General features: G+C 52.4%; 1 protein-coding gene across 1 annotated transcript in view; it reads left to right on the top strand.

Moving 5' to 3' along the window:
• The window catches only part of MAP2 (microtubule associated protein 2), a 98,815-nt gene that overhangs the window by 20,562 nt on the left and 52,544 nt on the right, over positions 1–25,709 (top strand). Inside the window, exons 2-3 of the mRNA XM_054380878.1 lie at positions 13,652–13,765; positions 18,868–18,945. Of these exons, the coding sequence (XP_054236853.1) occupies positions 13,652–13,765; positions 18,868–18,945 (192 nt within the window). The remainder of the gene's footprint in view (positions 1–13,651; positions 13,766–18,867; positions 18,946–25,709) is intronic.

Here is a 25,709-nt window from a genome sequence, read left to right as displayed (position 1 = left end):
TCCCTCACTGAAGAGGGTGATCAAGAAGATCATAGAGTCATAGAATTGTCAGGGTTGGAAGGGAGCTCAAGGCTCAGCCAGTTCCAACCCCCCTGCCATAGAATCATAGAATTGTCAGGGTTGGAAGGGACCTCAAGGCTCAGCCAGTTCCAGTCCCCCTGCCATAGAATCGTAGATTTGTGAGGGTTGGAAGGGAGCTCAAGGATCAGCCAGTTCCAACCCCCCTGCCATGGGCAGGGACACCTCACACTACAGCAGGTTGCTCACAGCCACATCCAGCCTGGCTGCAAAAACCTCCAGGCAGGAGGCTTCCACCACCTCCCTGGGCAACCTCTGCCAGTCTCTCACCACCCTCATGAGGAACAACTTCTTCCTCACATCCAATCTGAATCTCCCCATTTCTAGTTTTGCTCCATTCCCCCCAGTCCTATCACTCTCTGACACCCTCAAAAGTCCCTCACCAAGATCTGCAGCCAGGGCAGCAGAGCTGAAGAGCATGCAGAAGGTGTGGAAATGGCTCAAGGACAGGCAGCTTGAGCCCTGGGCTGCTGCTTCCCTGAATGCCATGGAGCAGCCAGGGGGTGCATGGCCAAAGCCAGCCTCCAGTCTCCTCTTTGTCTCTGCCAGAGCATGTCCAGGCTGACCCAGCTCAGCTGCAGCCAGCACCTGGCTTTTGCAGCAGTCATAAAGCAGACGTGTTAAGGGGCTAGATAATGACAATTCCCATTTGCCATCCAGAGTTTAAGGAGGAGGTGGAAGGAGCTGCTGGACACCTGAAGGACCAGAAAACAGAGAGCTATAAGCTGTTTGCTGTGGGCTCACCAGGGTATGTTGGGTATCAGAGAATCACAGAATCAACCAGGGTGGAAGAGACCTCCAAGATCATCAAGTCCAACTGATCAGCCATCCCTAACTAATCAACCAGACCATGGCACTGAGTGCCTCATTCAGTCTGTTCTTAAACACCTCCAGAGATGGTGACCCCACCACCTCCCTGGGCAGCACATCCCCACAGCCAATTTCTCTCTCTGGGAAGAACTTTTTTCTAAGCTCAAGCCTAAACTTCCCCCTGCAGAGCTTGAGACTGTGTCCAGCTGTAGCTCCCCAGTACTGTGTTCTTCCCACACAGTCCCTGCACCACAGCTCTCCTCAAAAGAAACATTCACACCTTTGTGGTTGGGTGCATTAAACAATCAAAGCTCTTTCTTTCCTCAAACAAACAAACAAACAAACGATCCTTTCCTGACCTGTTCAGTTGGTTAGCTGGCAAATCCTGCTGATTAAATTAATCTGTCACTGTCCTCGTTGATGCTAGAGTAGCTTACAGTCAGGGAGTTTATTAGGGAGAGGATCCTTGTCAGTCATCTTGTGGCTTCATTGCATTTCAAAGCTGATGTTCCCATTATTTGCCTCCCTGCCCTCCTGCCAATTGCTGTCAGGATTGCCAGCACCCAGATCGAGGACCTACTTACAGCAAAATATTTACACTCACCAAAAAAAAAAATAAGGCATTGGAGAGCAAATACTTGAATTCTGTAAAGCTATGTTACTGCTTTATCCTTCAGCTGAGCACTAATCTGTTGGCATTAACCTAATGAGGTGCAACAAGGAGAAGTGCAGAGTCCTAGAGCTGGGAAGGAAGAAGAAACTGCAGCAGGACAGGTTGGGAGGGGATCTGCTGGAGAGCAGCCCCAAGGAGAAGGAGCTGGGAGTGCTGGTGGACAACAAGTTCTGCATGGGACAGCAATGTGCCCTGGGGGCCAAGAAGGCCAATGGGGTCCTGGGGGGCATTCAGAGGAGTGTGTCCAGCAGAGCCAGGGAGGTTCTCCTCCCCCTCTGCTCTGCCCTGCTGAGACCTCACCTGGAATATTGCATCCAGTTCTGGGCTCCCCAGTTCCACAGGGACAAAGAGATCTGGGTTTTCATTTCAGTGAGGAACACAAGGGGAAGATCAGAAGGAAGGGACAACACCCCATCCCACCCCTGCCTTTTGTCTTTCCTACTGGTTTATAGTCTGTGAGGTTCAGGAGGGACAGGGATCTGTTGGAGAGAGTCCAAGGGAGGGCTGCAAGGATGCTGAAGGGACTGGAGCAGTGCCTGGGGAGGAGAAGCTGAGAGCCCTGGGGGTGGTTAGTGTGGAGAGAAGACTGAGAGGGGATCTGATCAATGTCTATCAATAGCTGAGGGCTGGGGGTCAGGAAGGAAGGGACAGGAACAGGCTCTGCTCAGTTGCACCCTGGGATTAGACAAGGGGCAATGGATGGAAACTGCAGCACAGGAGGTTCCACCTCAACATGAGGAGGAACTTCTTGACTGTGAGGGTGACAGAGCACTGGAAGAGGCTGCCCAGAGAGGTTGTGGAGTCTCCTTCTCTGGAGCCTTTGCAGCCCTGTCTGGATGTGTTCCTGTGTGACCTGTGCTGGATTCTCTGGTCCTGCTCTGGCAGGGGGTTTGTCTGGAAGATCTCTGGAGGTCCCTTCCAACCCCTAACATCCTCTGATCCTGGCTCCTATTCACTGCTTGGCCATCAGCATCCTCAGGTCCCTTTCTGCCAGCAGCTTTCCAGCCACACTGCCCCAAGCCTGCATCATTGCTTGGGGTTGTTGTGCTCCAAGTGCAGGCCCTGGCATTCTTATAGTGAGGGTGAAGTAAAGTAGTAGTACTAAAGGATCCTGCTCTCCAAGCTATCCATGCTGTCAAGTCTCTCTCTCTCCTCCCGGGGAGGCTGATCGAGGTGCGTGCCCTATGCCCCAAAGGTCCAGCAGCAGCTTCCCGGCGAGCTGAGGGTTGAATCGAAGACTTGTCCTGAGGGGGGGACTGGTTTAATGCCTCCTAACAAATCGAAGAGCCCTTCAGTTTGCTGTTCTGCTGCCCTCGGAATTATGGCACCCATCCCTCCCGCAGGGCGGGGAGGAGGGGGAGGGCAAAAAAAAATAAATGAATCCCTAGGTCCTGTTTGCTTTTCCGATGGTCACAGACAGCAAATGGTCACTCTGTGTCTTTCCCTTTCGGCTGCAGCACCTCTCAGGGTGTTTCGCCTCCCAAAGCAGCGCAGGTTTGCTCTGCGCTTTTGTGTGGTTGGCTCTGCCGCCGTGCCAACAATTAGTGCTGGTTGCCTTGGAAACCGCTCTGCACCCTGCTGGGGACTTGGACGGGCACATTTTTGACTGGAATTGCTTTGTTTTCCCGATTCTACAAGCGCGCATGGAGCTAATCCTTTTGCTGGGCTCTGCTTCTGTCGCCTTCCCTCAAATGTAGCAGAATTAAGGGAATGTATTATTTGTTCTTTCCGTCCCTTTGCATCTTTCTTTATCCCTGTTTTAGCCCCAGTGCTCCGGGAGGGTTAATTACCCTTTGCTCTGACCCAGCTCACTGCTAATTTTCTTGGTAGGTGGCTGAGCAGTGGCATTGTGAGCAGGAGTGAAGCTCTGACATGATTTTCACTCTCCTCCTCTCCACCCCTACTCCCTGCCATCCCATTTCTCCTGCAGCATTTGTTGTGCCATGCAGCTCCAGCATGTTGCACTTTGTTTATAAAATCACAGAATTGTCAGGGTTGGAAGGGACCTCAAGGATCATCCAGTTCCAAGCCCCCTGCCATGGGCAGGGACACCTCACACTCCAGCAGGTTGCTCACAGCCACATCCAGCCTGGCTGCAAAAACCTCCAGGCAGGAGGCTTCCACCACCTCCCTGGGCAACCTCTGCCAGTGTCTCACCACCCTCATGGGGAACAACTTCTTCCTGACATCCAATCTCAATCTCCCCATTTCCAGTTTTGCTCCATTCCCCCCAGTCCTATCACTCCCTGACACCCTCAAAAGTCCCTCCCCAGCTTTCCTGTAGCCCCCTTCAGATCCTGGAAGGCCACAAGAAGGTCTCCTCAGAGCCTTCTCCTCTCCAGCCTGCACAACCCCAACTCTCTCAGGCTGTCTCCAGAGCAGAGCAGCTCCAGCCCTCTGCTCATCCTGGTGGCCCTTCTCTGGACACCTTCCAGCACCTCCAGATCCTTCCTGGAACAGAGGCTCCAGAACTGGACCCAGAGCTCCAGGTGTGGTCTCAGCAGAGTGGAGCAGAGGGGGAGAATCCTCTCCCTGGCCCTGCTGGCCACACTTCTCTTGCTGCAGCCCAGGCTCTGCTTGGCTCTCTGGGCTTGTGCCTGGCTTATGCCTCAAGTTCAGCCTTACAGAGCCCCCAGGAGGCATCTTCCAGTGCTAGGGCAAACTCCAGACCTGCTGCCACCATAGTGGTGTCAGATAGAGGTGTTGGTAGAAAGAGCAGGGGGTGACCCTACCCTGGTCTGGCAAGTGTCACAGGATCAGAGGATGTTAGAAGTTGGAAGGGACCTCTGGATATCTTCCAGTCCAACCCCCCTGTCAGAGCAGGACCAGAGAAAAAATGCCTGGGGCTGAAGGAAAACCATTAAAGAGAGCACAAAGGGAGCAGATGGCAGGAGATTCCCTTCCTCCTCTACTCTAATCTGGTAAGACCACACCTGGAATATTGCATCCAGGTCTGGGCTCCCCAGTTCAGGAGGGACAGGGATCTGCTGGAGAGAGTCCAAGGGAGAGCTCCAAGGATGCTGCAGGGACTGAAGCACTGCGTGGGGAGGAGAGGCTGAGAGCCCTGGGGGTGTTTAGTGTGGAGAGGAGAAGACTGAGAGGGGATCTGATCAATGTCTATCAATAGCAGAGGGCTGGGGGTCAGGAAGGAAGAGACAGGGACAGGCTCTGCTCTGTCCTGGGATAGGCCAAGGGGCAGTGGATGGAAACTACAGCACAGGAGGTTCCACCTCAACATGAGGAGGAACTTCTTGACTGTGAGGGTGACAGAGCACTGGAAGAGGCTGCCCAGAGAGGTTGTGGCGTCTCCTTCTCTGGAGCCTTTGCAGCCCTGTCTGGATGTGTTCCTGTGTGACCTGTGCTGGACTCTCTGGTCCTGCTCTGGCAGTGGGTTGGACTGGAAGATCTCCAGAGGTCCCTTCCAACTCCTAACATCCTCTGGTCCTGTGAGCAGACACCACCACATCAGAGTGCAGCTGTCCCCCAGATCTCCTCAGTGCTCTTGCCTTTGGAGTTGCCAATTGTTTCTAGCAGCTTTCTGGGAATGTTTGGTAAAAGCTCAGATACCTTTTTTTTTTTTTTTTTCCCTTCAAAAGACTCTTGCCACCATCCATATGTCTGTCCCTGGGGCTGCTGAACCTGACTGTTAAAGTGCTTAATGGGCTGGAAATGTTTCCTGGGAAATAGAAGTACTGCAGGTAATGGATTCAGGTGCCAGTGGAGACATCTGCAGTCCACTGCCAGCTGCAGCAGCAGCAGTAAGAAATGAAGGAGAGCTTTGACACAGTATCTTGGTGCTCTGCAGGGTCTGGCCCCAGGTCTTTGGCTGTGCTTGACCATGTTTGGTATCTGACCTTGCTTTAACAGTGCCTGGTTGAGGCTGTCAGTGAAGCGAAGGCTCTCTTGGGTGTCTGGATGGCACATGCTGCAGTTTAAACATCAGTGCCAAAGCAAGCTGGGCTTGGGGACTGTGCAGCTCTTGTGCCTTTGAGTGTAGTTATCACACCCAATCACAGAATTACCCAGATTGGGAAAGAACTTCAAGGTCATCCAGTCCAACCTCTCACCCAACCCCAACCAATCAACTCACCCATGGCACTGAGTGCCTCATCCAGGCTGCTTTGAAACACTTCCAGGGATGGTGACTCCACCACCTCCCTGGGCAGCACATCCCAATGGCCAAGCTCTCTTGCTGGGAAGAATTTCTTCCTCACCTCCAGCCCAAACCTCCGCTGGTGCAGCTTGAGACTGTGTCCTCTTGTTCTTTTGCTGCTTGCCTGGGAGAAGAGCCCAACCCCCACCTGGCTACAACCTCCCTTCAGGGAGCTGTAGACAGCAATGAGGTCTCCCCTGAGCCTCCTCTTCTCCAGGCTAAACACCCCCAGCTCCCTCAGCCTCTCCTCACAGGGCTGTGCTCCAGACCCCTCCCCAGCCTTGCTGCCCTTCTCTGGACACCTTCCAGCATCTCAACATCTTTCTTAAAATGAGGAGCCCAGAACTGGACACAGCACTCAAGGTGTGACCTAACCAGTGCTGAGCACAGGGCAGGATGACTTCCCTGCTCCTGCTGGCCACACTCTTGCTGATGCAGGCCAGGATGCCATTGGCCTTCTTGGCCACCTGGGCACACTGCTGGCTCCTCTTCAGCTGCTCTCCACCAGCACCCCCAGGTCCCTCTCTGCCTGGCTGCTCTCCAGCCACTCTGTCCCCAGCCTGCAGCACTGCCTGGGGTTGTTGTGGCCAAAGTGTAGAACCCAGCACTCAGCCTTGTTAAACCTCATGCCCTTGGACTCTGCTGACATCCAAAACCAAGAGCAAGCAGTACTTTCTAGTTTGTGTTTTAACCCTGAGTTAAATCATTATACTGCTCAAATCAAGTGCCTGCCCTCTCAGCAGGACAGAGTCCTGTGCTCCTGCCAGAGAGCAGCCATAGGCTTAGTAGAAAGTGGGCAGAGTTGAGGCTGATGTAAAGCTAAGGGCCTTGTTGCCCTCTAAGAAACACATATTTGGTGTTACTGCCATTTGGTAGTGCAATCTTTTGTGGCACAAAGTGGAGTCAGAGGATGGTGGCACCAAGTGAGTGGTGCTGTGGATACCCCAGAGGGACAGGATGGCATCCAGAGGGACCTGGACAGGCTGCAGAGGTGGTGCCCAGGGGAACCTCATGAGGTTCAACAGGAGCAAGTGCAGGGTTCTGCACCTGGGCTGGAACAATCCTCACTGTCAATCCAGGCTGGGGGAGGAGGGGAGAGAAAGCAGCCCTGAGGAAAAGGCCTTGGGGGTGCTGGGGGATGAGAAGCTGGCCAGGAGCAGGCAGGGTGAGCTTGCAGCACAGAAGGCCAAGGGCAGCCTGGGCTGCATCCAAAGCAGCATTGGCAGCAGAGCCAGAGAGGTGATTCTGCCACTTTGCTCTGCTCTGCTGAGACCTCACCTGCAGTGCTGTGTGCAGCTCTGGAGCCCTCAGCACAGGAAGGACATGGACCTGATGGAGAGGCTCCAGAGGAGGGCCAGGAAAGTGCTCAGGGGGTTGGAGCAGCTCTGCTAGGAGGCCAGGCTGAGGGAGCTGGGGGTGTTCAGCCTGGAGAAGAGAAGGCTCCAGGGACACCTAAGAGCAACCTGCCAGGACCTGAAGGGGGCTGCAAGAAGGCTGCAGAGAGACTGTTTGCAAAGGCCTGCAGGGACAGGAGCAGGGACAATGGCTTCAAAGTAGAGCAGAGCAGATTGAGATTGGATGTGAGGAAGAAGTTGTGCAGCATGAGGGTGGTGGAACACTGGAAGAGGTTGCCCAGGGAGGTGGTTGAGGCTCCATCCCTGGAGATCTTCAAGGTGAGGCTGGAGAGGGCTGTGGGCAACCTGATCTAGTTGGGGATGTCCCTGCTGACTGCAGAGGGGTTGGACTGGATGAGCTTTGGAGGTCCCTTTTGGCCCAGACCATTCTATGATTCTGTATTTACCTGCTTAAATAGAGGGAAAATAACATCAATGAGCAAAACTCTCTCTAATGAAGGCAGAGCTTTCAGGCTGTGAAGATTTTACCATCATCCAGTCTGCCTGACTCTCTTTTTTCTTTGTGTTTTGGGTTTTTTGTTGTTGTTGTTTTGTGTTCTTTATCATTAGGCTTCCTTGAACTTTAAGTGAACCATAAGGAAGCTATGAAGTTTCAATAGCTGCCCTCTGAGGTTTTTGACTTCCCCATTGGCTCTGCTATTTATAGTGTCCATTAGTGCAAAAGTGTCTGCTCCTTTTGCAGCAGTCATGTACAGCAAAAGCTCTGCCCTGCTGGTGAACTGCCTGGGTGTCCTCTGTCACCCAAAATATCCATCAAAGGAGTCTGTAAAAGTGATTAAAAACAAAAACAGGCACACAAAAGCCCACCCCAAGCCAAAGAAAACCAACCAACCCACCCCAAAACCCAACCAAGCAAACCAAACAACCAAACAAAAACCCCAGCAGAAACCCAGAGGCATTTCTGGGTTTATTTCCTTATTTTGCATAGCCTGGTGTGTAGATTTCAGTCTCTCAAGGGCAAAACTTTCACCTCCAGCCATGTCTCCCTGTGGAATACAATCTTTGTCCCAAGCAAACTAGATCAGGAAGGGAGCTGAGGGAGTGGGAACCATCTTGCAGTCTTTGAGAGCCCATTTTTCACCCCAGAACCAGGCTGGATGTGACCAAGTACAGACAGACTGAGAGAGTTGGGGTTGTGCAGTCTGGAGAGGAGAAGGCTCTGAGGAGACCTTCTTGTGGCCTTCCAGGATCTGAAGGGGGCTACAGGAAGGCTGGGGAGGGACTTTTGAGGGTGTCAGGAAGTGATAGGACTGGGGGGAATGGAGCAAAAGTGGAAGTGGGGAGATTCAGATTGGATGTGAGGAAGAAGTTCTTCCCCATGAGAGTGGTGAGAGCCTGGAATGGGTTGTCCAGGGAGGTGGTTGAGGCTCCATCCCTGGAGGTGTTTAAGGCCAGGCTGGATGAGGCTCTGGCCAGCCTGATGTAGTGTGAGGTGTCCCTGCCCATGGCAGGGGGCTTGGAACTGGATGATCCTTGTGGTCCCTTCCAACCCTGACTGATTCTATGACTCTATGTCAGTGCCCCTTGGCAGGGTGGTTGCTGTGGAGTTACATGTAGGGCATTGATTTAAATCCACTTCCCCTCACCAGCTGCTCTGTGCCTGATGGACACAGTAATGAGTAAGCAGAGAGCTTTCATTGCTGCCCTGGGGATGGGGATTAATGGGGACTGTGTGAGTGTCTCCTGGCAGGGGGCATTGCCTGGTGCCATTAGGAACCTCTGTCTCTGTGGGGGATCAGCCGTGGAATTCTTGCCCAGCTGTGAGGCATGTGCCCAGCTGTGCAGCTGGTGGCCCCACAGCTGTGCAGCTTGGTGCCTTCCCCAGGGCTCAGCTCCATGCTGGATTCTGGTGCCCTGTGCTTGAAACAACCCTCAGGCAGCACTCAAATATCTGGAGAGTGAAGGGGGTTTGTGTCCACTGAGTCTGGCTCTGAGAGGGAGAAATGTGATTAATGAGTAAGAGACAGAGCTAAGCTCACAGGATCAGAGGATGTTAGGAGCTGGAAGGGACCTCTGGAGATCTTCCAGTCCAATCCCCCTGCCAGAGCAGGACCAGAGAATCCAGCACAGGTCACACAGGAACACATCCAGACAGGGCTGCAAAGGCTCCAGAGAAGGAGACTCCACAACCTCTCTGGGCAGCCTCTTCCAGTGCTCTGTCACCCTCACAGTCAAGAAGTTCCTCCTCATGTTGAGGTGGAACCTCCTGTGCTGCAGTTTCCATCCATTGCCCCTTGTCCTATCCCAGGGTGCAACTGAGCAGAGCCTGTCCCCTCCCTCTTGCCTCCCAGCCCTCAGCTATTGATAGACATTGATCAGTGTCACAGTGTGAGAGCTGGAATCCCCCTCCCACACCAGCACTGACCAGGCTAGCTCAGTCTGGCAGCAAATGCAAGCTGTATTTACAAGCAAATCCACAATCTCTGATGCAATGCAATGACTCTGTACAAACAGACACTTAGTCACAGCATTTACAACTATGTACAATCAACAGAAAAAGCACAACCAAGCTCCCTTTGCTTCCCCCAAGAGGCATCTCTCCCAGCCAGGAGGATCCCCCCAGGCCCCCTGGCAGAAGGCAGAGAGTCAAGAAGCAGAGAGGCTGTTAGACTTAGCTTGTCAAGGTCACTGTGTTATCTTCAGCCAGGAAAGAAGAAGAAGCAGACAGAAGCCCAGCAAGCAAGCTGAGAATTGCCCAACTCCCCAACCTTGTGTTGAGTAGAGATTCTTAAACATTTCTCTCTCTGCAGTGGAAGTGTTTAGAATAGACATTCTTAACCATTTCTCTCTCTCCAGGGGAAGTGTTTAGAATAATCATTATTTTGCTTTCTTACACCCAGGACTGACTTATTTACATTCCTTCACCTTCCCTGCTTGAACTTTGTGAAGAAAAATTAAACAGTCTTAAAACCATCACAATCAGATCCCCTCTCAGTCTTCTCCTCTACAGGAACACATCCAGACAGGGCTGCAAAGGCTCCAGACAAGGAGACTCCACAACCTCTCTGGGCAGCCTGTTCCAGTGCTCTGTCACTCTCACAGTCAAGAAGTTCCTCCTCATGTTGAGGTGGAACCTCCTGTGCTGCAGTTTCCATTCATTCTCTTGTCCTATCCCAGAGCACAACTGAGCAGAGCCTGTCCCTGTCCCTTCCTTCCTGACCCCCAGCCCTCAGCTATTGATAGACATTGATCAGATCCCTCTCAGTCTTCTCCTCTCCACACTAACCACCCCCAGGGCTCTCAGCCTCTCCTCCCCAGGCAGTGCTCCAGGCCCTTCAGCATCCTTGCAGCCCTCCCTTGGACTCTCTCCAGCAGATCCCTGTCCCTCCTGAACTGGGGAGCCCAGACCTGGATGCAGTATTCCAGGTGAGGTCTCAGCAGGGCAGAGGAGAGGAGGAGGAGAACCTCCCTGGCTCTGCTGGACACACTCCTCTGAATGCCCCCCAGGACCCCATTGGCCTTCTTGGCCCCCAGGGCACATTGCTGTCCCATGCAGAACTTGTTGTCCACCATCACCCCCAGCTCCTTCTCCTTGGGGCTGCTCTCCAGCAGGTCCCCTCCCAACCTGTCCTGCTGCAGTTTATCTCACAGACAGGAAAGCAAACTCCATTCTTGCTGAGCTCTCTGTAGGTGGTTCTGCTGGGCCAGTCCTTAGCCTGGATTTGCTGTCTCAGAGGTGTTTGAACTGCCCTTAGGGCAGGAAACCTGGCTCCTTGCACAGGCTGCTGCCATTTCACTGCCCCTTTGAGTGGGGATGGAGTGCTGAGGCTTCCTCACTGCCAGTGCTGCAGGGAAAATGGGTTGGTTCTCCTTGGATTTGGGTCTGGAAGGGTCAAGAAAGTTGTAAGTTGACATTGGATCTGGAAGTTGTCACCTTGAAGGTGGCTTTGTGGATGCCCTCTCCCTGGAGGTGTTCAAGACCAGGGTGGATGAAGCCTTGAGCAACCAAGTGTAGCTAGGAGGTGTCCCTGCCCATGGCAGGGAGGTTGGAGCAGATGATCTCTGAGGTCCCTTCCAACCTGAGCCATTCTGTGATGCCTCAAGAGAGATGAGATACAAGCTGTGACTTTGTGTGTACCTTCTAGGTGCTCCCTGAGGGCTTCCACCACCAGCCCACACCCACCAGAGCACCCAGCTCCTCAGTCCCCACAGATGGGACACAGGTTAAGGGTGGTGGGGAAGAGAGAAACAGGGATTCAGGTGCTCCTGAAACGTGCAGTATCTCAGCCAGCTCTGGGTGGATCCCCTTTCCCTGCAGCAAGCCCAGTGAGAGCAAGCAGCCAGGAGCCAAGCATGTGTCCAGGAGCAGGGCCTGAGAGCTCAGCCCACCAAACACCTGCTGTCCTGCATGATATCCAGACCTGCTCTTCACATAAAGCTTTGTGCTGGAGCCTTAAAGGGGTGAAGAGGACAAAGTACACATCTTAGCCACACAGAAATGTTATTTTTGCCCTTCTGTTTCAAGCAGTGATAGGGCTGGGGGTGGGGATGGAGCAAAACTAGAAGTGGGGAGATTGAGATTGGATGTCAGGAAGAAGTTCTTCTCCATGAGGGTGGTGAGAGACTGGCAGAGGTTGCCCAGGGAGGTGGTGGAAGCCTCATCCCTGGAGGTTTTTGCAGCCAGGCTGGATGTGGCTGTGAGCAACCTGCTGGAGTGTAAGGTGTCCCTGCCCATGGCAGGGGGGTTGGGACTGGCTGAGCCTTGAGGTCCCTTCCAACTCTAACAATTCTATGGATCTAAGTCTATCATCAGTGTCGATATCTCTCTGGCCCCATGAGATCCTTTGAGGTCCCTTCCAACCCTGACAGCTCTATGGATCTAAGTCTATCATCAGCATAGATATCTTTCTGGGGACTGCCTTTAATGTGCTGCTGAGGAGGAAATACCATCCAAAGAGGGCAGCTAACTGCAGGGCTTTCAGTGTCAAGAAACCCCAGCCCTCAGCTGGCTGCTCTGCCCCTGGTAGCCAAAGAGCACCTGCAAACAGAAACAATCATTGTAGGCCTTTAAGAAGTGATCATCCTCCAGCTTTGAAGCAAGAGCAATGACCAGGTCACAACATTGATAGCTGAGAGGTGAGCAGCTGATGGCATTGACCTGGACCTGAGCAAAGCCTTCCACACTGTCCTGTACCACATCCTGGTCTCCAGGCTGGTGACACATGGGTTTGATGGGTGGAGAACTAGATGGATACAGAACTGGCTTGATGGCCACACCCAAAGAGTGGCTGTCAATGGCTCCATGGCCAAGTGCAGGCCAGTGACAAGTGGAGTCCCTCAGGGATCAGTCCTGGGACCAGGCTTGTTCAACATCTTTGTTGGTGCCATGGACAGTGGCATTGAGTGCACCTTCAGCAAGTCTGCTGATGGCACCAAGCTGTGTGGTGCAGCTGACAGCTGGAGGGAAGGGATCCATCCAGAGGGACCTGGACAGGCTGGAGAGGTGAGCCCATGACAACCTCATGAGGTTCAACAAGACCAAGTGCAAGGTCCTGCAGCTGGGTCAGGGCAATCCCAGGCACTGACAGAGGCTGGGCAGGAACTGGCTGGAGAGCAGCCCTGAAGGAAAGGCCTTGGGGGTGCTGGTGGAGGAGAAGCTCAGCAGGAGCCAGCAGTGAGCACTTGCAGCCCAGAGAGCCAAGCAGAGCCTGGGCTGCAGCAAGAGAAGTGTGGCCAGCAGGGCCAGGGAGGGGATTCTCCCCCTCTGCTCCACTCTGCTCAGACCACACCTGGAGCTCTGGGTCCAGTTCTGGAGCCTCTGTTCCAGGAAGGATCTGGAGGTGCTGGAAGGTGTCCAGAGAAGGGCCAGGAGGATGAGCAGAGGGCTGGAGCTGCTCTGCCATGAGGACAGCCTGAGAGAGTTGGGGTTGTGCAGTCTGGAGAAGAGAAGGCTCTGAGGAGACCTTCTTGTGGCCTTCCAGGATCTGAAGGGGGCTCCAAGAAAGCTGGAGAGGGACTTTTGAGGGTGTCAGGGAATGATAGGACCGGGGGGAATGGAACAAAGCTGGAAGTGGGGAGATTCAGATTGGATGTGAGGATGAAGTTGTTCCCCATGAGGGTGGTGAAAGCCTGGAATGGGTTGTCCAGGGAGGTGGTTGAGGCCCCATCCCTGGAGGTGTTTGCAGCCAGGCTGGATGAGGCTCTGGCCAGCCTGATCTAGTGTGAGGTGTCCCTGCCCATGGCAGGGGGTTGGAACTGGATGACCCTTGAGGTCCCTTCCAACCCTGACAGATTCTGTGATTCTATGATTCTAACACTGGGGCTTTGTGCATCTTACTGCTCTCCTGGCTTTGCCTTGAACACTCAAGATTTTCCTCTGGGGTTTCTGTTCCTTCTGTTTGATTTGCTTCTATTTCAGGGAGGGAAAAGAGAAAGAAAAGGCAGGGGGAAAAAAAAGAAAGGTTACCTTTAACAAATGGATTCAGTCATGCTTTTATTGTTTAAGCTAAGCTTTGGGATTTGAAGCCCTCATTCTCATGAGCCTGCTTTTCTTTGTCTTTTCTGACTCTGCTGCTGCCACAGAAGAAGTCTCTGCCAGGATAGTGCAAGTGGTAACAGCCGAAGCTGTAGCAGTCCTGAAAGGAGAACAGGAAAAAGAAGTCCAACACAAAGAGCAGCCTGGACCACTCCCCTTAGGTAAAGATGAAGTGATGCTCAAAGTATCCCTCCTGTCTGCAAATGTTATCTCTGCCTCTATCACAAAACCCCACTCACAGCTGTGGCAGCTGCAGCACCACTGGGTAAGTGCTGGCACCATGTGGGAATGGCCATGGATTGCAAATGCTGTGTGCAGCAAGAGCAGAGAGAGACTTCACACCATGGATAGCTTAGAGAGGAGGATCCTTTAGTACTACTACTTGTAAGAATGGCAGGACCTGCATTTGGGGCACAACAACCCCAAGCAGTGCTCCAGGCTTGGGGCAGTGTGGCTGGAAAGCTGCTGGCAGAAAGGGAGCTGGGGGTGCTGATGGCCAAGCAGCTGAAGAGGAGCCAGCAATGTGCCCAGGTAGCCAAGAAAGCCAAAGGCATCCTGGCTGGGATCAGAAATGCTGTGTCCAGCAGGAGCAGGAGGGGATTGTCCCCTGGGACTCAGCTCTGGGGAGGTCACACCTGGAGTGTGGTGTCCAGTTTGGGGCACCTGAATCCAAGAGAGATGTGGAGGTGCTGGAGGGAGTGCAGAGGAGGGCAGGGAAGCTGGGAAGGGCCTGGAGAAGAAATGTGATGAAGAGCAAGTGAAGGAGCTGGGGATGGTTAGTGTGAAGCAGAGGAGGCTGAGGGGAGACCTCCTGGCTCTCTACAGCTCCCTGAAAGGAGGTTGTGCAGAGGTTGTGCTGCTCTCTTCTCACAGCTCATTAGCCAGAGAAGAAGAGGGAAGAGCCTCAAGCTGCAGCAGGACAGGGTCAGACTGGACAGGAGGAAGAATTTTTTCCCCTCCAGAGTGGTCAGGGATTGGAATGTGCTGGGCAGGGAGGTGGTGGAGTCCCCAAGCCTGGCTGTGTTTGAAGGTGGTTAGGCTGTGGTGCTTGGGGCTGTGGTTTAGGGGTGAGCCTTGTAGAGTAGGGTTGTGGGCTGGACTTGGTGCTCCTGAGGGGCTTTGCCAACCTGAATGCTTCTGTGAGTCTGTTATATCCTTGTTGCTCCATCCCTGTGTCTGTCTGCCTCACTCTTTGCTTCAGCAGCAGGTCTCCACCTGGTTTCTGACTCCTGAGCAGCTCAGCTCTGAATGTTAATTGGTGGTAGTGGTTTTGTGGTCACCTTGGATGGTACCCAGCAGCACTTGGGAGCCCCTTTGTGTTCAGCTCTGTACAACATGAGAGAGGAGGATTAATGACAGACTGAGAGAGCTGGGGTTGTGCAGTCTGGAGAAGAGAAGGCTCTGAGGAGACCTTCTTGTGGCCTTCCAGTGTCTGAAGGGGGCTGCAAGAAAGCTGGGGAGGGACTTTTGAGGGTGTCAGGGAGTGATAGGAGTGGGGGGAATGGAGCAAAACTAGAAGTGGGGAGATTGAGATTGGATGTTAGGAAGAAGTTGTTCCCCATGAGGGTGGTGAGACACTGGCAGAGGTTGCCCAGGGAGGTGGTGGAAGCCTCATGCCTGGAGGTTTTTGCAGCCAGGCTGGATGTGGCTGTGAGCAACCTGCTGGAGTGTGAGGGGTGGAACTGGCTGAGCCTTGAGGTCCCTTCCAACCCTGACTGTTCTGTGATCCTTCTGAGTGCAGTGCACATTGTGATCAACTCAAAGGAATGTCTTGTGTGGTATTTTCCCCACAGGCACCCTGCTTTGTTTTGGTACAGTGGCTGGAACGTGCTTGGAAGTGAATTAAAGCTAATGAGTAATTTAGAACATTTGTTGGAAATTCTGTTCCCAAAGGCCTTTTGCTTCACTGAACTGCAGCAGGGAGATTGGTTGCTTGGTGATTGCCTTCTTGGCAAGAGACACAATTCTTAGGTGGAAGACCCCAGTCCTGCAAAACACTTCCTCTGTGTTTGGGCAAATATTGCTTCACTGGAGCCTGGGTGAGGCCAAACTGAATGTTGAGTTCCATCTAGTTAGATAATACATTTGGAAAACATTGTCAGAGGTTTTGCCTGCACTTAGCCAACTGTTAGTGTTCCAGCTCCCCTGGTCAGTGAATTCTCCCTAGGATAGAATTGCTTTGGATCCCTGGAGAGCACATCTTAAGGATAAGTCTCTTCCAAATGATGCTGAAATCAACAAGACTTCTGGCAGATTCTGCTGGGGCTTTGAAATTGGCCTTGCTGTGCTTGGGAGGAAGCCTGGCTAAAACCTAGTCCAAGTGTGGCTAAGATTTCAGTAAAGCTTTTGATGCTGTCTCCCATAACATCCTCATAGAAAAGCTCAGGAGATGTGGCATAGATGGCTGGGCAGTGAGGTGGATTGCAAACTGGCTCCACAGCAGAGTTCAGAGGGTTGGCATCAGTGGCACAGAGTCAATTTGGAGGCCTGTGGCCAGTGGTGTTCCCCAGGAATCAGTCCTGGGCCCAGTTTGGTTCAATATCTTCATCAACAACCTGGCTGAGAGCATTGAGTGCACCCCCAGCAAGTTCTGATGATCCCAACCTGGGGGGTGGCTGACACCTGTCAGGCTGTGCTGCATCCAACCAGAGCTGCACAGGATGAGAGCTGGCTGCAGGCAAACCTCCTGGAGTTCAATCAGGACAAGGGCAGGGTCCTGCAGCTGGGGAGGAACAACAGCAGGCACCAGGACAGGTTAGGGAATGCCCTGCTGGAGAGCAGCTCCATGGAGAAAGAGCTTGGAGTGCTGGTGGGCAGCAAGTTCTCCATGGAACAACAATGTGCCCTGGTGGCCAAGAGAGCAAATGGGAGCCTGGGGTGCAGCATGAAAAGTGTGGCCAGCAGGGCTGGGGAGGTTCTGCTCCCGCTCTGCTCTGCTCTGCTCTGCTGAGACCACAGCTGCAATCCTGTGTCCAGTTTGGGGCTCCCCAGGTCAAGAGAGACAGAGAGCTGCTGGAGAGAGGCCAAGGGAGAGGCAGGAGGATGCTTAGGGGACTTGAGCATCTGCCCTGGGAAGAGAGACTGAGAGCCCTGGGGCTGTTTAGTGTGGAGAAGAGAAGGCTGAGAGGGGATCTGATCAATGTCTGTCAAGAGCTGAGGGCTGGGGGTCAAGTGGAGGGGGCCAAGCTCTTTTGGGTGCTGCACAGCAAGAAGCCAAGGAACAATGGAGACAAACTGGACCAGAGAAGGTTTCAGCTCAACAGGAGGAGAAACTTCTTTGGTGTGAGGGTGCCAGAGCCCTGGAGCAGGCTGCCCAGAGAGGTTGTGGAGTCTCCTTCTGTGGAGCCTTTCCAACCCCAGCTGGATGCATTCCTGTGCAGACTCCCCTGGGTGCTGCTGCTCAGGCAGGGGCTTGGACTGGGTGATCTCTGGAGGTCCCTTCCAACCTCTAATGCACTTGACACTGTGAAGAGTTCACTGCACTTGGCTGTGCTCAAGCACTCCTCTTGATGGCAGAGTTAGGTTCCCTGCCTCAGTGTCTTTTGTATTCAGAGAAGCAATATTCACATGTGGTCTGTGCTTAACCTTGAGTTCAGCAGAAGAAAGGAAGGGAAAAAAAAAAAAGGGCAGAGAATATTTTTTGTTCATGTGCTCAAGGTAAATGGAAGAGACTGGATGCCAGTGTCTGATATTCAGAGTGAATTTATGCATCCCTCATGCTCAGATGCTTTATCACAGAACCATTCAGGTTGGCAAAGCCCCTCAGGATCACTAAGTCCAACCCACAACCCTACTCTACAAGGCTCACCCCTAAACCACAGCCCCAAGCACCACAGCCAAACCACCTTCAAACACAGCCAGGCTTGGGGACTCCACCACCTCCCTGCCCAGCACATTCCAATCCCTGACCACTCCTGAGGGGAAAAAATTCTTCCTGATGTCCAGTCTGACCCTGCCCTGCTGCAGCTTGAGGCTCTTGCCTCTTGTTGATCAGATGGGAAGAGTCCAAGGCCATGAGGTTTAACAAGGCTAAGTGCAGGGTTCTACACTTTGTCCACAACAACCCCAGGCAGTGCTGCAGGCTGGGGACAGAGTGGCTGGAGAGCAGCCAGGCAGAGAGGGACCTGGGGGTGCTGGTGGAGAGCAGCTGAAGAGGAGCCAGCAGTGTGCCCAGGTGGCCAAGAAGGCCAATGGCATCCTGGCCTGCATCAGCAATAGTGTGGCCAGCAGGAGCAGGGAAGTCATCCTGCCCTGTGCTCAGCACTGGTTAGGCCACACCTTGAGTGCTGTGTCCAGGTCTGGGCTCCTCAGTTTAAGAAAGATGTTGAGATGCTGGAAGGTGTCCAGAGAAGGGCAACAAGGCTGGGGAGGGGTCTGGAGCACAGCCCTGTGAGGAGAGGCTGAGGGAGCTGGGGGTGTTTAGCCTGGAGAAGAGGAGGCTCAGGGGAGACCTTCTTGCTCTCTACAACTCCCTGAAGGGAGGTTGTAGCCAGGTGGGGTTTGGTCTCTTCTCCCAGGCAAGCAGGGACAGAAGGAGAGGACACAGTCTCAAGCTGCACCAGAGGAGGTTTGGGCTGGAGGTGAGGAAGAAATTCTTCCCAGACAGAGAGATTGGCCCTTGGGATGTGCTGCCCAGGGAGGTGGTGGAGTCACCATCCCTGGAAGTGTTTCAAAGCAGCCTGGATGAGGCACTCAGTGCCATGGGTGAGTTGATTGGATGGAGTTGGGTGAGAGGTTGGACTGGATGAGCTCAAAGGTCTTGTCCAAGTTCACTGATTCTGTGATTCTGTGATTCTGTACTTACCTATGGAAAAAGACCAGCACAACCTCTCCACAACCTCCTTTCAGGGAGCTGCAGAGAGCCAGGAGGTCTCCCCTCAGCCTCCTCTTCTTCAAGCTAACCATCCCCAGCTCCTTCAGTCATGTGAGAGCAATGAGTTGGTTGTGGCCATGGGTGTCTGAAGGGTTTTCTGAGTGACAATCCTGATTTAAAAAGATCATTTCATACTTGATTTTTTTATTTCACCCTCTGACCACAATTTGGCAAGTATTTAATACCTCCTGAGAAAACAAAACCAACCCAAACCAAGCAACCCACACAAGCCTTTTAGTGTAACCTTTACCATCCACCTGTGCTGGATGGGTGTCTCTCTGAAAATCCACCTGGCACTCACCCCCCTGTTGAATAATCCTCTCAGTGTGAGTGCAGCTTGTCCCCAGCACTGACCTGCTGGCTCTCACTGTGCCTGTGTTTGGTTTCTAGCAGTTGAAGAGTCAGCCAACCTGCCTCCCTCCCCGCCTCCCTCGCCAGCTTCCGAGCAGACCGGAGCCCTGGAGGAAGGTAAGAGCCTCCCGGCCAGCCCTGGGGCACAGCTGGCAGCACAGCTCTAAAGGACTGGGGGAAGCAGGAAATGGAGATGCCTTCTGCCACCTTCAGTGTGGAAAAGATCAGGCAGTAACTCCCCACCTGCACCCAGCTGCAATGCATGGATGAGGTGGCACGGAGGTATCCGACAGCCTCCCTTCAGTACATCCATCTTCGGGAGACAAAGTTGCTGATGCTCAGCTTTGTAGCTGGTGTGTGCAGCCTGCTGCTAGGATGCACTGTGGGTCATCTTTCTTCTTTGTTTTATTGTTTTCCTTTGTTTAATTGCCATTAGCTTTGGGGTTGGGATCTTAAATGCATGAAAGCAACAAGATTCAGAGTCTTAAAAAGTTTCTGGTGCTCACCTTTGTATCTGGAGTGTGCAACCTGAGCCATGGTGGCTTCTAGGATGCACTCTGGGTCATCTTACATTTTTTATTACTTTTTTTTTTGCTTAATTGCCATTAGCTTTGGGGTTGGGATCTTAAATCCATGAAAGCAACAAGATTGAGAGTACATCCATGTTAAAAAGTTTCTGATGCTCACCTTTGTAGCAGGTGTGTGCAACCTGAGCCCAGGTGGCTGCTGGGATGCACTGTGGGTCATATTTCTTCTTTGTTTTATTGTTTTCCTTTGTTTAATTGCCATTAGCTTTGGGTTGGGATCTTAAATGCATGAAAGCAACAAGATTCAGAGTCTTAAAAAGTTGCTGATGCTCACCTTTGTATCTGGAGTGTGCAACCCAAGCCCAGGTGGCTGCTGGAATGCAATGAGGGTTATCTTTTGTTTTTCATTACTGTTTTCTTCTGTTTAATTGCCATTACCTTTGGGTTTGGAGTCTTACCTGCATGAAAGCAAAGAGATTCAGAGTTGGGTCATCGCTGCAATCCATGCTTCGGTGCCTGTGTGTACTGGGGGGAGGGGAAGGGGCTGTAGGAGTCAAGTTCCAGTCTCACAAAGCCATTTTACACTCCCCCCCTGCACAACTACCCTTCAATTTCAGCAGCCCATGAGCACTGCATGTTCTTCCTGCTAAAATCCCTTCCAGCAAAGAGCTTAAGCATTGCTTTAGTTGTAAGCAGGAGAGGGCTAAGCCCCAGTGAAGGTGGCACAGGGCTGAGCCAGTGCAGTGCTTTGCTCGAGGCTGCATCGAGGCCACCAGTGCAGGCAGGCAGCCCTGTGTCAAACCTGAGCCATGTCACCTGGCTGAAAGGGAAGGATTTAGGGTCATAATCTTCAGGGGACTGTCAGCTGAACTCTGCCATGTCTGTTGCAGTTCTATATGTCCATTTACTTCATCCTTGGGTTTTTCTTTGAGAGTTTTCTTCCTCTTTTTCTTTTTTTTTTCCTTTGTTGTTCTTGTTCAAGAAGTGCATGACAACAATTCCTTGAATCATCTGCTGAGCAACCTTCATTGGCATTTCCACACAGAGCTTCTATTAGCTGTGCAAATGGCTGTTTGCTGGTTCTTGTGCTTAGCAAGACGCTGCAATCAGGCATGTTCCATCCTGCAGTCAGTGTTGAGGTCATGCAATTAAAGGCTGGGTGAAAAACAGCAACATTTGCCAGTCCACTGTGCTGGAAATACCTCCTGGGTGTGGACAGTAACCAGTATGGAGTAGAACCAGAAATACCTGCTGGGGGTGGTTAGTAACCAGTATGGAATAGAACCAGAAACAGCCCCTGGGGGTGGTTAGTAACCAGTATGAAGTAGAACCAGAAACAACTCCTGGGGGTGGTTAGTAACCAGTATGAGGAATTGGATCCCTTGATTGTTGCCATCTGCCCACTGAGTGCTTCCAAGCAATAAAGCCAAGTTCCTCAACTGATCACCCAGAGGGAAGGGCAATCAACCCCTGAAGCTGCAGCAGTACTATTTGCACCTATTTTCTGATTTCATAGAGTACTCATCTTGGTTGATTGCCAGGAAGTTGGAGATTGTCCCCTGAGCAATCTGGAACTGTTTTGTGCTGGTTGTAGTGACACAACAAAGTAGCAAAGCAGCATAGTGCTGGAGGTTGTTCTAACCCAGTGGCTGTTCCCAGCTGTGTGACTCAGCAAGGCACTAAGAGCAAGTGCAGGGTTCTGCACCTGGGCTGGAACAACCCTCACTGTCAATCCAGGCTGGGGAAGGAGGGGAGAGAAAGCAGCCCTGAGGAAAAGGCCTTGGGGGTGCTGGGGGATGAGAAGCTGGCCAGGAGCAGGCAGGGTGAGCTTGCAGCACAGAAGGCCAAGGGCAGCCTGGGCTGCATCCAAAGCAGCATTGCCAGCAGAGCCAGAGAGGTGATTCTGCCACTTTGCTCTGCTCTGCTGAGACCTCACCTGCAGTGCTGTGTGCAGCTCTGGAGCCCTCAGCACAGGAAGAACATGGACCTGATGGAGAGGCTCCAGAGGAGGGCCAGGAAAATGCTCAGGGGGTTGGAGCAGCTCTGCTGTGAGGCCAGGCTGAGGGAGCTGGGGGTGTTCAGCCTGGAGAAGAGAAGACTCCAGGGAGACCTAAGAGCAACCTGCCAGGACCTGAAGGGGGCTGCAAGAAGGCTGCAGAGAGATTGTTTGCAAAGGGCTGCAGGGACAGGAGCAGGGACAATGGCTTCAAAGTAGAGCAGAGCAGATTGAGATTGGATGTGAGGAACAAATTCTGCAGCATGAGGGTGGTGGAACACTGGAAGAGGTTGCCCAGGGAGGTGGTTGAGGCTCCATCCCTGGAGATATTGAAGGTGAGACTGGAGAGGGCTGTGGGCAACCTGATCTAGTTGGGGATGTCCCTGCTGACTGCAGGGGCTTGGACTGGATGAGCTCTGGAAGTCCCTTTTGGCCCAGGCCATTTGGCGATTGTGTGATTCAATAGCATTTTTCTCTGCTGTTGTGTGTAGAACTGAGTTAAGATATCAGCACTTAGCTACCTACCCAGCAGGGGTCATTGCCAGCACTGAAACACCAGAGGGTGGGAGATGTTGTGATGGTTTACACAATGCCACAGGTTTTTGAACCACTCCAATCCTTTCCTTTAGCATTAGTCAAAAGAGACTTGGTCATGATCTGCTTTGGATTCAGCTCTTGGGTTTTGGATGCAAATGGCCTGTGGAATTCCAAAAGGTTTAGGTTTGTAGGGGAAGTCTGGGAAGTCTGTAGGGGAAGAAAATGAGGTGCTTGAGTCATTGATGCATTCTGCTGCAAGCTCCTGGTCTGTGTCCAGCTCTGGGAGTGTGGATCTCCCAGTAGAGCTGATGGATGAATTGAAGGAACTTCTTGAACAAAAATCATGGAATTGTCAGGGCTGGAAGGGACCTCAAGGACCATCCAGTTCCAATCCCCCTTGCCATGGGCAGGGACACCTCACACTAGAGCAGGTTGCTCATAGCTACCAGAAGGATGCCAGATTGCCTTCCCTCCTACCGTTATCAGGAAGGTTGACGATAGCAATCAAATCTTGTGTTCTGCCCTGTGTTAGAGGCTGTGATCCTCCTTTGCTGTGAGGAAGCTGAGCTTTTGCTGACCCTAGCAAGCCAGAGCTGTCATTCTGATTGCTGCACAGCTCTGATTCAGAGGAGTTTGCCTCAGCAGAGTTCGACCCAGTTGTACTGTCTGGCTCTGCATTCCCATGCCCCTTTGCATTGTCTGTCTGTCTGTCTTTCTGCAGAATTTATCAACTCCACCCAATGCTGAACAAGAAAAAAAGAAATACAAAAAGGATGAGTGCTTGGTGTGTCTCCCTCAGACCTCCTTTTCCCCCCCTCTTCTCTTGGAGCTCTTCCCTCCCATGCCTGTCAGCCTGCGTCGCGTTGCTCTGAAGGCAGGAGAGGCTTCCTTCAGTCAGGGCAGGAAGGGAATCACTGCTGTAGACATGACAAAGGTGGATGTGGCCAGCCAAGCAGCAAACACAAATGAAAAAAAAAAAAGGTAGAAAAAGAGAGGGAGGTTTGTGGGTCAAGTGTATTTCCTGAGAGAGAAAGGAGCTGGGTAGATGGAGATCTCTTTCTTTGGTTTGGCTGCAGAGGAAAACGTTCCCATGAGCCTGTCCCTTTGTGCTGCTGCAGAAGGTAAGGCAAAAATCATTTGCTCTGTTGAAATGGTTTCCTTTATTTCAGCTGTAGGAGCAGGATTTTGCTCAGGAAATGATCTTTTCCCTGGCTCTGTGTGATCCTTGCATCAGTTGGAGCTGGCCAGGCAGCAGGGCCGATGGCATATCCTCAATGCTCTTCATGTCAAAATCCTTCTGAAGGTCTCCAGGCAGAAGAATGCCTTCCATGGGCTGCCTTCCACTTTGGAACAGCCATTTTAGCTCAGATGAGGCTCTACAGACCAAATAAACTGGAAGGAACCAAGTGTCCAGGAAAAATTGATCTCCTTGCAAGTGAAAAATGATTTCTTGGAAAGGTGTTTTCAAGAGACCTGGAAGCTAAAGCAGAATGAAGCCTTTGTGAGAAGGGCTTTTCATCTGACACTTCAGAACACACCAGGACAGGTTGGGAGGGGATCTGCTGGAGAGCAGCCCCAAGGAGAAGGAGCTGGGAGTGCTGGTGGACAACAAGTTCTGCATGGGACAGCAATGTGCCCTGGTGGCCAAAAAGGCCAATGGGGTCCTGGGGGGCATTCAGAGGAGTGTGTCCAGCAGATCCAGGGAGGTTCTCCTCCCCCTCTCCTCTGCCCTGCTGAGACCTCACCTGGAATATTGCATCCAGGTCTGGGCTCCCCAGTTCAGGAGGGACAGGGATCTGCTGGAGAGAGTCCAAGGGAGGGCTGCAAGGATGCTGAAGGGACTGGAGCACTGTCTGGGGAGGAGAGGCTGAGAGCCCTGGGGGTGTTTAGTGTGGAGAGGAGAAGGCTGAGAGGGATCTGATCAATGTCTATCAATAGCTGAGGGCTGGGGTCAGGAAGGAAGGGACAGGGACAGGCTCTGCTCACTTGTGCCCTGGGATAGGCCAAGGGGCAATGGATGGAAACTGCAGCACAGGAGGTTCCACCTCAACATGAGGAGGAACTTCTTCCCTGTGAGGGTCCCAGAGCACTGGAAGAGGCTGCCCAGAGAGGTTGTGGAGTCTCCTTCTCTGGAGCCTTTGCAGCCCTGTCTGGATGTGTTCCTGTGTGACCTGTGCTGGATTCTCTGGTCCTGCTCTGGCAGGGGGGTTGGACTCAAAGATCTCCAGAGGTCCCTCCAACCCCTACATCCTCTGATCCTGTGTTATCCTGTGATCCTGTAATGCAAGGGGGAATTTTGTTTTCCCATGCTTTGAGATGAAGAAGAACCATTAGGAGGGACTAAAACAACAAGAAAACAAAGAAGAAAGGATTTCTTTTTTCTGTTGCCAGAATAAAAGCCTCCTTTAAAGACATCATGGTTCTGTTAATGAACTTGTCTGCAGTCATTGTGAAAATAGCTTCATCAAACCTGATAAATAAACAGCCACAGACTTCACAGCCCCCAGTAATATGAGGCTTTTGCACTCCTAGTGACTGGGGACCTTCACAGCAATATGTATCTAAGTCTTGGTACTGTTGTTGGTTACTGGAGTTCTAAGGAGCAGAGGCAGGGCCTGTAAAATTTCTTGTCTCCAATGAATTCAGAGCCTATAAAGAAGATATTTTCAGCCTTGACTGTAGCAGTATAGAGATCACAGGATCAGAGGATGTTAGGGGTTGGAAGGGACCCGAAGAGATCATCTAATCCAACAGTCCAATCCCCCTGCCAGAGCAGGACCAGAGAATCCAGCACAGGTCACACAGGAACACATCCAGATGAAAGGCTCCAGAGAAGGAGACTCCACAACCTCTCTGGGCAGCCTCTTCCAGTGCTCTGTCACCCTCACAGGGAAGAAGTTCCTCCTCATGTTGAGGTGGAACCTCCTGTGCTGCAGTTTCCATCCATTGCCCCTTGGCCTATCCCGGGGTGCAACTGATGTCCTGGGGGTTTCATCTGCACTTTCCTTTGATGCATTTTACTTCTGGATAAAATATGACCCACAGCTGCACCCTGTTTGCATATCCTCCTCCTCCAGGTTCTGCTTCTGACCTTGCATTCTTTCCTCCTCAACATCCTAGTTCCAGCAGAAGGGGTAGCAAGTGTTCCAACCCTTTCCACTCCTGTCCGCAGTCATTCATGGACTAGTGTGGAGGCACCGTGCAAAGAAGCAGTTCTGACTTGCCTGAGCTTTGAGGAGGGAGTTAATTGCTGCCCTTTCCCACCCACAGACACATCCTCCCCACCGTGTCACCAGCCTCTTGCCAACTCTGAGGCCACTCCAACCTGGCCCTGAATGTTGTAAAGCTTTCTGTGGAGGAGAAATCCATGGGATCTGCATTGTATGTGGATCAAGATGCTTCCCTGCTTGCCTGGCTGCTGGCTCTTAGTTCCTAGGGAAGAAGATGGGAAGCTGAAGTGCAGCCTTGTGTTCAGCTCTGCAGAGCTTCCTGCACGGCAGAAGCAGGTTGCTGCCTTGTTTTTCCACGCCTACCTCTTTTACACATGCAAGGAACTCCTGAATCTGGGGTTTGGATCCCAGAACAAGAGAAAAGCAACTGAAGTGTGCTCTGGAAGAAATTATAGTGTCTCCAGCTCTGGGCCCCTCACTTCAGGAAGGATCTTGAGGTGCTGGAGCAGGTCCTGAGGAGAGCAACCAGACTGGGGGGGCAGGGGGGGCTGGAGGGAAAGGCTGGTGAGGAGAGGCTGAGGGAGCTGGGGGTGTTCAGCCTGGAGAAGAGGAGACTCAGGGGGGACCTTATGACTCTCTACAACCACCTGA

The sequence above is a fragment of the Indicator indicator genome, chromosome 5 (genome assembly GCF_027791375.1).
Source record: "Indicator indicator isolate 239-I01 chromosome 5, UM_Iind_1.1, whole genome shotgun sequence".
NCBI classification, from domain to species: domain Eukaryota; kingdom Metazoa; phylum Chordata; class Aves; order Piciformes; family Indicatoridae; genus Indicator; species Indicator indicator.
Note: the sequence above shows the minus strand (reverse complement) of the source record. Positions and strands in the feature narration are given on the sequence as shown.